Source organism: Raphanus sativus, chromosome 1, assembly GCF_000801105.2.
Source record: "Raphanus sativus cultivar WK10039 chromosome 1, ASM80110v3, whole genome shotgun sequence".
Classification (NCBI taxonomy): Eukaryota; Viridiplantae; Streptophyta; class Magnoliopsida; order Brassicales; family Brassicaceae; genus Raphanus; species Raphanus sativus.
Window position 1 is genome coordinate 16,445,983 of NC_079511.1, and position 13,639 is coordinate 16,459,621.

At 39.3% G+C, this 13,639-nt stretch overlaps 1 protein-coding gene across 1 annotated transcript; it reads left to right on the top strand.

The window, feature by feature from the left end:
* The first annotated feature begins 9,920 nt into the window (after window positions 1–9,920).
* LOC130497098 (uncharacterized) lies at window positions 9,921–11,720 on the top strand. The gene is made up of 4 exons (XM_056990042.1): window positions 9,921–10,014; window positions 10,048–10,297; window positions 10,353–11,628; window positions 11,703–11,720. Exons 1-4 carry the CDS (start codon window positions 9,921–9,923, stop codon window positions 11,718–11,720), a joined length of 1,638 nt encoding a protein of 545 aa, XP_056846022.1.
* Window positions 11,721–13,639: the final 1,919 nt, after the last annotated feature.

A 13,639-nucleotide genomic window follows, 5' to 3' on the forward strand; every position in this document is an offset into this window, starting at 1 on the left:
TTTAAAGTAATAAAATTTGTATAGTTATAAAAAATATAATTAAATAATATTTCGAAATTAGCAATGTTCATATTTGAATATTTTTATTTTAATGAAGATCTTTGAATTATTACCATATTCTAATTTTTTACCAAAAATATAAATCAACATAAATGTAATATATGAGTTATTACTACATAATTAATAAAAATGATATAATACTGATAATTTTGAAAAAGTATAGCTAAACAATATCTATAAAATTTGTAAATATATAAGAAATTAATGATTTTAGGTTTATTTTTTATAAATTTTTTAAAATTCTATAAAATTTCGAAAATTTAAAGTAATAAAATTGTATAGTTATAAAAATATAATTAAATAAGATTTCGAAATTAGTAATGTTCATATTTTAATATTTTATTTTAATGAGGATCTATGAATTATTACCATATTCTAAAAAGTTTACCAAAATATAAATCAACATAAATGTAATATATGAGTTATTACTATATTCTAAAAAGTTTACCAAAAATATAAATTTACATTAAATATAGTTGTCCATGTCATATTTTTCATATGCCATGTCATCAAATTTAGTAGACATGTCACATTTTTTTTGCGAAACTGATTCTGAAGAGGACATGTGGCAAAATCACTTCGTATATATAGTCTAGGGGATATGACGTTCATTAGACACGTACATCCCTTGAACATAACAAGTGAAATCTGATATTTATGACATAAATAATTTTATTGAATTAATTTACAGATGATAAAAATATATTTAATGAACGAAAAAATCTTTTAGAAATAAAATAAAGAGAAATTGCCAAAAATACCATTTTCATAGTACCACTTTTCATGTTTACACTAACCACTTTTACCACTACTTTTAATGAAGAGTTTAGAATTGAAGGTTTAGGATTTAGGGTTTAGATTTAATGTTTTAGGGTTTAAGGTATATAGTTTAGGGTTTAGAGTTGAGGATTTAGGGTTTAGAGTTGAGGATTTAGGGTTTATAGTTAGACTTTAGGGTTTAAGGTTTAGGATATTGAATTTAGGGTATATAGTTTAGGGTTTAGGGTTTAGAGTTGAAGATTTTGGGTTTAGAGTTTAGAATTGGAGGTTTAGTATTTAGAATTTGGGATTAGAATTTTGAAAAGCATATAAATACAAAGATATAAGAGTTTTTACCATTTTTAATAAATAAGGTATTTTTGAAAATGTGTCTTTAGTGGTGGTAAAGATGAATAATGGTATCTTGAAAATGGTATTTTTGAAAATTCCCCTAAAATAAAAATAATATTATACGATATTCTAAGGATAATAATAAGAAGAATAATAATCATGTTTTCGTCAGATATATATTAAAACAGCGATAAGAAAACTAATGAAACGTTAGTCTTTGACATATTATCTGAAACTCAAAACCCAATATTTTTGAACACCGAACCGGAGAACCTTTCGGATTACTGGGTCACTGGATCAACCACGAATGAATCGTGTGTTAATAAATAAATTAATTTCATTAAATAATAATATATTAGCTATGAAAATTAAAAAATATAAAAATTAAATTTTGTATCACCTAAATATTTTTAAAACGTAAAAATAATAGTTTGGATATTTATATTTTATGTTTTAGAAAACATTTAGAAAAAGCTAAATTTTTATTTTAATTTGAAATACAAAATATCAAAAATAAACTTAAGAGTTATGACATCTAACAAAAGTATATCAAGACTTAAAATTCATAAATATTTAAATATCAAATGTGAAAAAATCACTGCAAAACATGATTCAAATCATATGGTTTTGCATAAACAATTAGAAAAAAATCAGTAATCTGTGACTTTCAAGACAAAACATATTTAGTTCGAAACATGTAAAAAGGATAAAAATAAACTCATGCTATTCACGACAAAGAATGGAAAACATACTAGAACTTAGAACATGTAAATCATAGTATAAGCGAGAACTTAGAACATAGTAAAACCTAACTTTTAATTAAAGTTAGGATACAAAACAGATAAAAACATAATTAAAAACTAAAGAAAATATAAAAGTTATTTATTGGTTCAACCAGCGGTTTAATCGGTAATTGAGTTCTGGGTTTTAGTGAGTTTTTGGAGGTTATATTGGGTTTTAAATATATTTGTTTTCACAAAACCTAAACCGAATTTATCTTGGGTCACCGGGTTACAGGTTCAACCATGGGTTCAGATCGAGTTTCAAAACATTGCCAAAACTATACCCGAATGAATAAAAATCACAACTGAAATCGGACCAAAATTATAAAAAAAACAAAAAGTTTTTATTTTTTGAAAACCTAAAAACCTGAAACCAAACCAAAAGGACGAACGGGTACCTGAATATTCAAAATATAATAAAATAAATTATTTTTAATATATATATATATATATATATATATATATATTTATAATTTAAATAAAAATATTCAAAATAACTGAATTACTCTAATTACCTGATTTTTTGTGGTTTTCCGAATTGAATTCTGATTTTAAGCATTTTTTGAATTTTTTCCTTTAAACCTCGAATTAAACTCAATCTTTTACTAATTCGCTTCCCTTACATGTTTATAAGAAAATAAAAACATGACCTAAATTCGACATTGCCTGAATCGATTTGAGCCAAAAATGTCTGATTCCTTAGCGGGTCTTAAACATTCTAACCCAAGTAACCCAAAAACCGAATAATTCGAATCGAAAACACGAATTCTCAACATTATTAGCCGTCAAGATAATTACTCTCAATTATAGATTTTAAAACATAAATATGAAAATTTAAATAAAAAATGAAAGTAACTTCATTTTGAAAATTATAACTGAAATGTTATCCTGCGCTTTCAAAGCGCGGATCAAAATTAGTTTGCATTCCAGTCGCTGTATAAATGTCACGTGACTTTGAATTATTCTAACAATATTACTTTTATTCTAAATAAGAAAGAAATCAGACGATGCAACTCCCCGAGACATGGGCATCCGGTTCTTCGGTTTGGATTTGTCGGATATTGTCGGGTCTGAGTCCTTCGGGACATGGAGATTTGGCACATAGGTCCTTTTAAAAATCCGGGTCGGTTATGGGTCGAATCTTGTCGGGTCCAGTTCGGTTCAGATCCCTTTTTATTATACCCGTTAATACCCAATTTTTTCGGTTCTTTAATGTATCAAGTCGGATACAGGTATTCCGGGTCCATTTTTGGGTAAATGTTACATTTTCGGGTCGGATCCTGATATTCCCGGTCGGGTCCATGTATTTTCGGGTGTAAAATATGTGTTTCGGATTTACTTGTACCCATGAACCTGCGATTTTACCCGAACATCAAACCTGTAATTTTAAAAACCAGCAGCAATAACCATAACAAAAAAAAAAAACTAATTTGAAAACCTGCAGTAGTGCAATAACCATAACCATAAGTCCATAACTAATAAACATAAAATTTGATCAAGTTGCCATTCAAAAAGACAAAAAAAGAGAGACCATACTCTTAATTCTTAAGTTTGAAAGTATCAAAGTATCAAACTATCAAATATAAAACAACAGAGAAGAAATCTTCAATTCAAAAACATAAAAATAAAAATCTGGCTTGCAACTGAAGTTCCATCATACTAACTGCATCTCCAAGTGGACCAAGTACAACGTCATCAGATCATATGAACTTTAAAAATACATCATGTATAAGAGAATGCTTCTCGAGACCACAAATAGGTTAAAATTTGAGAAAATACCAGCACAAAACACTTACTAGACCTGCTTGAAAATAGGTTCAAATTCTAGAAAATAAAAATGGAAGAAATCAAGGTTAGTAATCCAAAGTAAAGTGCATAATGTAAATAAAGCTATTACACTTGATTACCTCTCATAAACTCATCTTGATTCTCAAACTCAGAAAGCATTTGTTCCTTCCTTATAACTCCTTTTCCATTGAATTTAATCTCATATTTGAGCCACTGCTCGGTACACATCAAGACTTCTATCATAAAATATGTCAAGCAGCTTCTGCTTGGGTCTAAGACACGACCACTTGTGATGAAGGCTGATTCGGAAGCTACTGAAGACACTTGCATTGCAAGTACATCTCTGGCTACTGTTGATAGAACTGGAAACATTGGACTGTTAACCTTTCACCATGAGAGTACATCATACTCAGTACCATCAATTATATTTGGATACTTCATACTCTATTTCAAATACAAATCCAGCTCATCTATTTTTTCTTGAACCCCTGCTTCATTCGACAGCTCAATGTAGATGTCACTCATGCTTTTTTATGCCAGTCCATTCCAAAGTACGGTTTGCTGAAATACTTCTACAAATTGTTCTTGAGACTGAAATGAGGTTCCATGAGACTGAGACAACTGACTATTACCAGCCTGACCACCACCAGCCACATTGTTGATCACATAGCTGTTATAATCATCAAACAAATTTCTCAAGAGGTCTTGTGTCTCATTAGTCAGAAGTGTAACCTCAACACTACCTTCTCCATACAATTTCTCGAAACACTTAATTGCAAACATTATCTTATTGCTTGGATCAAGAATACCAGCGACAATGATCATCTTATTCATCTCAACATTATCACCAAATGGAGACAAATACTTTCCTAATTTTCAGATTCATAGCAGCAGCTTTAGACCTTAATATCTCATTAGGGCCTGTAGTGTTGCTTAATAAACTAATGTTCCTTGTGACAGTCTAGATTTCATGATATAGTTTATACGCACAGACTGTATTTGAAGCTGACAAAACTAATGTATCTTTGTAAAAGATGATTAAAAACTGCACTAGTCTATTAACAGCTTCTCAATCTTCTTTTGCTGGTGGTCCAATGTGTTTTTCCATCTACTATTTCACTGAAGTAGTTGTTGTAGGACTTGTCTTCAGCTTCCATCTTGTCAAAGGCCACCCTGAACTTCATCGCCTGTTCAAGCATCAGATATGTGGAGTTCCATCTTGTTCTCACATCTAACGGTAAGCTTCCTCTTTGCATCTTTCCTGACTCAACACGCTGTGCGAATGATATTTGCTTCTGTGTAGAAGACCACACAAAGTAAATACCATTTCTAATGGCACTTATATTGTTGTTAACCTCTAGCAAACCTTCTTTGACAACCAGATTAATAATGTGCGTTGCACACCGAAGATGCAGATAAACGACTTCCTAAAACCAATGCATCAGCTCAATTTTCCATGAAACCTTCCTTAAACCTTCTCAATGCTGAACCGTTAGCAGTGGCATTGTAAACAGTAATGCTGAACACTCTCTTGATGCCCTATTCTTCTAAGCATTCAAGAAGAGCCTTAGAGATTGTTGCTCCTTTGTGGTCACACACATTCTTGAATTCTATAATCAGCTTCTTTAACTGCCACCAGGAGTCAATGAAGTGGGCTGTAATGACCATGTAACTAGCACCAGTATGAGGAGAAACCCACATATCAGTAGTCAGAGAGAGACGTTGCTTGTTCTCCTAGAGTAACTTCTTCATGGCCTCTTTTTTTGCTGCATAAATCTCAACAATGTCGCGTGTTGCAGTTCTCCAAAAATGAGGATTTCTGAGTTTAACCTTATCAATGAAATGTTTCCAAGCCAAACCCTCTATCCAGGCTAAAGGTAATTCTCCTATGAGAATCATCTCGTTTGTAGCTTCCCTAAAAACACTGTATGATACCTTACACATGTTGACATTACCACTGTCATCTTCAGGACCATCCTTCTTAAATTTGTTATTTGTTCGCAGGTAGCCACACATGGTAACCCTTGTTGCGGGAAAGATTCAAATGCTTCTTCATGTTAGAGTTCCAGATTTGGTTGGACATGACATTTCATTGCCACAGTGGTTGTAACAAGCTCTGTCGTAGTCGTCTTTCTTTCTGGTGAAATGGTTCCAAACCCATGATGTCATTTTACTCTTCTTTCTTGACTTTGAACCACTGCCACCTTCTGTTTCTTTATGTTTCCCTTTAGTACAAGTTCTTGTAGTCTAAGTCTGAGCTTCATCTTCAGTTGAACTATCTGAATCATCACTACCACAATTATGTTCATCTATTCCCACTGAATTATCACAAGACGCTATCTACTATACAAAACAAAAGCCACACTAGAAGTTCATATCATAGCATGTCAAACAAGACTGAAAATATCAAAAACAATTAAGCAAAGAACAAAGTACAAACTACAAAATACAAAGCTTTCAAGTTTTCAAGTTTCAAGTCAAACTCAAAATCAAGTTCAAGCCCACACGATTACTCAAACATATCAAATCATTCTCGGGTTTGATAGTTACTCTAAAGTCTAAATCAAATCGAATAACATACATATATACACATCAAGTTGAAGTTCAAGTCAAACCCGAAATCAAGATAAAGTTAAACCCAAAATCAAATAGATTAAATTCTACACAATAAATAAATAAAAAAGGATTAGGGTTACCCGAGATCGATTTATAGACGCCTCTGATGGAGGAGAATACACTGGATTCTCTGATTCCAGTTTGATATCTGGTTGATTTTCGAATTTATGGTTAATAAACCCAGGTTTCCTTTCCCAGTGTGTTTTTTGGGGGATGTAAACGGTAAATGTTCGACGGTGGAGAAGTGTAAAGGACTCATTAAGTCTATTAATGTCTCGATTCCTAAAATACCCGACCGAGTCCCGGGTCGGTTCTAGACCCATGCTTGCTACACACGGGTCCTCTAACTCTAAACCTAATAGGGTAAAATACTCGGTTCTTGTTCCGGGCCCAAATCTTCTTTTTCGGATCGGTTCCAGGTCGGGTCCTCCGGTCCGGGTAAAATGCCAGGCCTAAATTGTCCCGTGAAATGCTTATTTTTCTACTAAATCTTCTTCATCTTTAAATTATCTTTTTTATTTGTTTATATAACATCAATCTGACACGCGGCATTAGACAGCAGCGTTCCTAATTCTTTTTTTTAGCAAACCAAGTAGCCCTTATTTGAAGTTTTTCTATTAATTACACATATCTTCCTCTAAATAAAGGGGACTAAGCTCTTCAAGAAACATTTTGAAGATGAAGGAGAGGCAGATGAACGGCTAGGATTCTGCGATGTGAAGAGGTTCGGGTATGAGTAATAGGGATCATCTTCCATGGAAGGTAGTCTCATTTGCTGGTGGTTCTGGTTAAATGATGAGGTCTATGATCTTTGGAGCTTTGAAAGATCGTCATAACTGCTGATTGATGATTTCTGATGATCAAACCGTGGCTTTTCCATCGAAGGGAGTCTCTCTGCTTGGCAGTTGTTCCGCTCATTATGACTGAAAGATTCGCCCATTAGGAAGTCTATAAGATCTCCATAGCTGCTGGTAGAAGAATTCTGATGATCAAACTGCGGTTTTCCCTTGTATGTGGTGGTTGGTTTGAATGGAAAGGGTTCTCGGTCAGACTTTTTGGATACTGGTCAGCTGTCTTATTGGTGAGCCCACTGATCCTGAGTTGCACAAGACTTGCAGCTGAACGAGTTGCTGCTGCTGCACATTCTGTAGAGTCAGCAGCAGCTTGAGCAGCCGTTATGACATCCTGCATGTCCATGTCGGATATTTTCTTTGAAGCACCACTCTCTTCTGTAGATAAGGATCCTACTACACCAGCATACTGTTGGCCTTCAACGACAGTGGTACTTGATTGTGCAAGATGTTCATATCTGTTGGGGTCGAAATCGGACATGGCAAAGTTGGGTTCCAAAATTTCCGTTTAAAAATATTTACTTAAGAACTTTTTTACGGTTTTTCGAAAAAGAAAAACCTGTACGAAAAATTTGCAGAAAAATCTTGTTTTAAGACAACGGTTCTTTAAAACGACGATTTCCTAATCAACGATTTAAGAAATCAACGATTTCTTAAAAAACAAGATTTCTTAATCAACGAATTAAGAGATCAACGATTTCTTAAATCAACGACTTGAGAAATCAACGATTTAAGAAAGTAACGATTTCTTAAAATCAAACGGAACTTTGTTATCAAATGACCAAACCTCCTCAAACATGCATCCTAAGAGAATCGTAGCTTTGCGATAGGTTCAAACACTTGGATAACGGACCTCAGACCACTGCATAAACCCGATCGCGATGGCAATCGGGTCACGAACAAGAGCTCAGTTTCTATAGCGAACGGATCACAACACCACGCGACAGAACAGAGCTCGGTCGCTATAGCGATCGAGCGTTCGTGCATCGATCATTCTCCGAAACGTCCGAAGTCTTCCGAAACGACGATACGACATAAAACTATGCATTCTCGACTATCCGTATAGCCGTTCTCAGCGACTCACGACTTTCCGTTTCTTGATCTCTCGATCAAATGGAATCGTCCGTTTGGTTTACTATAAAACCGCGGAAACTTAACCTTATCGGAGAAATCGTAAAAACGTCTCGAATAAAAAATACGGCCCAGAGGGATCCTAAACTTGATTCGAGGCCCACTTACGATTTCTTAAAAACCCATAAACCTTATGACGGTTTATGCTTGGGGGATAAGCATCAGTTTCCGCGGAAAAAATGGAAACTTTCCGCAGATAATCATGAAGATCGGAAAAAATGGAATATTCTCATTTTTTCGACTATGACGGCTTAAGGGCAAAAGGGGGAAGCGTAAACCGACCTTGGAGGGAGTATATAAGGAGTTCAAGGCGAGAGGCATAGAATGATCACTTTTGCAGAGCAACTTAGCACTTAGAGAAATTTAGTCAACTTTCCGTTTTTCTTTTCTTGAGCTGCGACTCAATTAGGTTTAGCCACCTTCGGGTATTAGAACTAGGATCTCACCGACAGCTCTCGTAGCCGAAACACGTTACCTTATTGTTGTCACGCTCATACGCAGATTCGAAATAAAATCCTTCTTGCTCTCTTTTTACGATTTTTATTTTTTTTATTTTCCGTTATTATCGTGTTATGATTGCTTGACGTGTGGTTTCTCAGAAATCCGGGACCTTCTGGGATATTAGGGTTTTCCTAGTTTCCTTATTTATACGAAATATTGACGGTGCGAATTTCGGTTCCCACAGTTTGGCGCTAGAAGGAGGGGGGGGGGTACGGATCAATCTTACTCATGACCAGCTCACGCTCAACCAGACATGACTAACGACGATTCAGCGAACTTGCAAACTCCTCTAAACAGAGCACCCAAGGACGCCTTGAACACTCCCGCATCGGATGTTTCCGCTGCCGATGCACCTGCTAACGCCGCGTCGCTCGACGAGTTCAAAAAGGTGCTTTCCGCCTACGAAAAGAGGTCGGAAGAGCATGATAAACTCGTGGGAACCCTGACCAAACAGGTTCAAACCTTAACGGCAAGGTCTCGCGCAGTTCTCCCTCGCGGAGCCACAAAACTCTGCGGACGGAGGCTCGAGTTCGCAACCCCACACGATAGGCCTGGAACTTCGCAGGAACGTCCTTCCAGACAAAACCCTAGCGAAACGTCCCCTGTCACCAAGGGCAACTCGGAAAAACCTCCGACATCCGAAAAGGACACACAAGAGGACGAAATCGAGCGTATCGACTTGGAGCCCAGCGATGACTCCGACGAAGACGCCGACGTCCATCCAAGAAGAACCCGTAGCCGTTCAGCTCGGGAAAGTTCTCCGTTCGACAAACCCATGACGGAAGAAGAGGAAAACCTCTACTGGATCGAACAGGAGGAACTTGCCGAAAGGCAAACCGAGATTACTCGCCACGAACGCCGGCAAGCTCGGAAAACCGCTGGAGAGGATCCCGATATACGCGATCTCCGCGATTACATCACCAAGACCGCTGTGGAAGTAAGGGCCGTGAAATCACAGATCCACCACGCCACGAGTGCTGCCCCAGAAATCGATAGGCTGCTCGAGGTGGCTCGTAAAACGCCCTTCACCGCGCGAATCTCCGAGACTAAGGTGTCCAATCCGGGAAAGCTCTAGATACCGATGTATAACGGTACTACCGACCCAAAGGCACATCTCCAGGCGTTCCACATCACTATGGGAAGAGTCAGGCTTAGAGAAAGCGAGAAAGACGCTGGTCATTGCCGCCTATTCGTCGAAAATCTCTAAGGTGCGGAGCTTGAATGGTTCTCCCGGTTGAAGCGAAACTCCATCGGAAGCTTTTGCCAACTCGCATCGGAATTCCTCCTCAAGTATTCTATGTTCATCGATAGAGAAACTTCCGATGTCGATCTCTGGAGCTTGACCCAAGAAGAGGGCGAGACCCTCCGAGAGTTTATAAGTCGTTTCAAACTGATCATGGCGAAGGTCAGCAGAATCAGCGACAAAGTCGCCATCGATGTGCTTAGGAAGGCGCTCTGGTACAAATCGAAGTTTAAAAAGTGGATAACGCTCGAAAAACCTCGCACGATCCAGGATGCCCTCCACAAAGACCTCAGATTACATAATGATCGAAGAGGAGAAGAAAGTCCTGTCGCAAAAACATAAGCCGACGAAGAACTCTTCGAAAGACGCGGATCCGAAATCAAAGAAGAAAACCTCTCGTAACGACAAGAACGTCCATGACGAGTGGGAAGAACTCCACGGCGCGCACAACTATGCGATCAATCCGGAGCAGGGCATGACTTCGGGAAATACGTGGAACCGTAACCAGAGTTACGACAAAAATGTATACTGCGAGTTCCATCAGACCGAAGGTCACTCCACGGCTAACTACAAAGTCGTAGGGGCAAGGCTGGCCGTGAAGCTGCTTGCTGGAGAACTCTCTGGAGTAACCAGCGTCAAGGATCTAATCCTCGACTCCGACCGTCCGCCAAAAACCAACAAGAATCCTCCCGCGGAGAACTCGTCGCCAAGAAATCAGGTGGGGGATAAGCGCGAGAGAAGACCGGAGGATAGGGGAAACGATACCTCCCAAAGGAGGGTCAACATGATCATGGGAGGATCCCAATACTGCAAGGACTCGGTCTCGGCCATCAAGGCCTACCAACGGAAAGCCGAGTCGACTGTGAAGTATCCTCCACGGTCGCCCCCTCGAGACGGACGGAACACCTCGATCACATTCACTGAAGAAGAGGATTGCGGAATCGATCAGCCTCACTGCGACCCCTTGGTCGTCGATCTCGTGATAAGAGATCTCGAAGTCGCAAGGATACACATCGACACCGGAAGTACGGTAAACTTAATCTTCCGCGATATCTTGAGAAGGATGGGCGTCGAGCTCGGAGAAGTCACCCCGGTACCAAAACCGCTCACAGGTTTCTCCGGACAAACGTCCATAACCCTGGGATCGATTCACCTACCCGTCATAGCAAAAAACGTTACCAAAATAGTTGACTTCGCAGTGGTATATAGCCCGGCTATCTACAACGCGATCATGGGAACTCCATGGCTAAACGCCATCAAGGCCGTTCCCTCGACTTATCACTTGGGCGTCAAATTCCCAACCAGGACTGGAATCACCGCAATCTGGAGTTGTCAAAAACAGTCGCGACTTTGTTTCTTAGCGGAGCATAAGTTGAGGCAGATCACGACGACCTCCACGGTTAAACGCAAGCGAACTCAGCCTTCCGCCGAGGATGCCCTAACAAAGGGCACAGAGACATCTCCCGCGGAAACAGATACGGAGATCGGAACCATCCCCAACTCCGAAGACAACGTCAAAACTCAGCGGGAAGAGAAAAATCCCGAGGTGAACGTCACCCCGCAACTAAAGCGGTCGACAAAAAACCAACCGACGAGTAAACACACTCGTGGCATAAACAGAACTACGAGATGGCTTGATCCTCGAAAGAGGTACGTAGGCAGCCCATCGAAACCCGGCGAGTTCATCTATCCCCCTCGCCAAAAAGGAGGGGGGAGTGGGTGCGTATACTCGTATACTCCCAAAAAAAAAACTCCGCATTTGTATTCGAAATTTTCGAAATTTTTTCAATAAAATTCACTTTCTCAATCTGTCGATTCCTAACACATAAACACTCTGGAAAACGAAAAAACGTATCCTCAAGAAAACGCGAGACGTCGCAAGTTTTACTGAAGATATTTAGTTCGTATCATCCGTCAAAATAGTCCGTCCGCGACTTTAAAAACAAAAACAAACTCGTCGATTGGCCCCGACGGGCAAATACAGAAACGTTTCACTTAAACAAATTCGTAGTCAGATCTTTTCGTAAGATCCTCTTACATCTGACCAGGATACCATAGCGCGTTATACAAGAAAATCGAAATTTCATCCAGCACTTCGCAAAGGAAGTAGCTCGATTCGTACCTAGACAAATCATATAAGCCGATAACACTTCGCGGATTTTAAAACGGTACGAATCAGGTCGAAATCACAAACATGCAAAACGGAAGCCGATCAGTCATCGCATAGCCTTGAAGCTGTGAGTAGACCTAGGTCTTGCCCTTAGCCCAATCTTGCTGGCACTTAACATCTCACGGACATAGTATCAAATACGAGATCCCAAAATATGTCTCTTATCGCTCATACCTAAAACGCTCGCTAAAAAGTAGCATACGGACCAAGCGACAAATTAAGAGTTAGAATACGAAATGACAGAAAATCAGATCATAAAACGCAAATCACCGAAAATTTACTTCATATTTATATAAAAGCCACACGAAGGCGGCAGGGATTCGAAGCCTAGAAAGGAAAGTCCCGAAATGCATAGAATTACGCAACCTACTACGGTCGCGGCATAAAAAAGGGCCACATTTGGCTACGGAAATACAAAGATAAGGGAAGAACAGTTTCCCGATAAATTCAGTAGAGGATAAAGTCGTCCGACGACGAAGTTCCGAACTCCGTCGGATAAGTTACCTCATCATCACCTCCTCCGCGTCGGTCGCAACCTCCACAGTGTCAGGAGAAATTGGGATCGGCTCCCAGAGTCCCCAGATCCTTTCTTCGATAGGGGGAACAAGCGACTCAGCGTGAACATTGTCCTTCATGCCACCCTGCATAAGACTCAACTCCTCTTTGTAAACATAATCCCTCTACTGAGTCCTCGCGAGAGCTCCAACCGATCCGCGACACTCGCGAAAATCACCCACCGCAGCATCGGCTGCCCGGAGATTGTAATACTCCTCCTGAAATCGCGTCGCCCGATTCTGCATCTCGGCGGCCATCTCCCGCTTGGCCTGCCTCCTCGCTCGGCGAATCACTCTAGCATGGTTGACCTCCGCCCTTAAAATCCGTTCTGAGGTCTCCTCCTGGAGTCGCGCCAAATCATTCGCATTCTTCTCCGCTTTGAAGCGCCAAATCCTCGACTCTCTCTGGCTATCCACCAACGCCGAGCCAAGATTGTTCATCGCCTGCAAAATTTAAGAAACAGAATTTTTTTCACAAAAAAAAAAAAAAAAAAATCCGATCGAATAATAAGGAAAATACGAGAAGAAGTAAAGACTGGCCTCGTTAACCACGCGAGAAGTCTCAGCCAATACTTCAGGCCTCTCCGTTTCTTCTACAAAGGTATACGGATTAGGATGATCAGGAAGACCAGAAAAGAAGTCGTCAAAATTGGGAATCAGCGCATCACTCGAACCACTCCCATCACCAAAGCCACGAGACGGATCCCATCCTGGAAGTGGAGAATCGTCGGCAGGAAAGTCGTGATCCTCGACCTCAATGTCTTTATCTTTTCGCGGTACCTCAGGCGATCTCTCGACTGGAACACACTCTGGGAGATGCTCGACAGGAGCAA

Bases quoted from the DNA above. Each gene is read 5' to 3' on its own strand.
- LOC130497098 (XM_056990042.1), top strand. From the start codon at position 9,921: ATGTATAACGGTACTACCGACCCAAAGGCACATCTCCAGGCGTTCCAC. The intron at 10,015-10,047 runs GTCATTGCCGCC...AAAATCTCTAAG, and splicing joins AGAAAGCGAGAAAGACGCTG to GTGCGGAGCTTGAATGGTTC. The intron at 10,298-10,352 runs GTACAAATCGAA...CGCACGATCCAG, and splicing joins GTGCTTAGGAAGGCGCTCTG to GATGCCCTCCACAAAGACCT.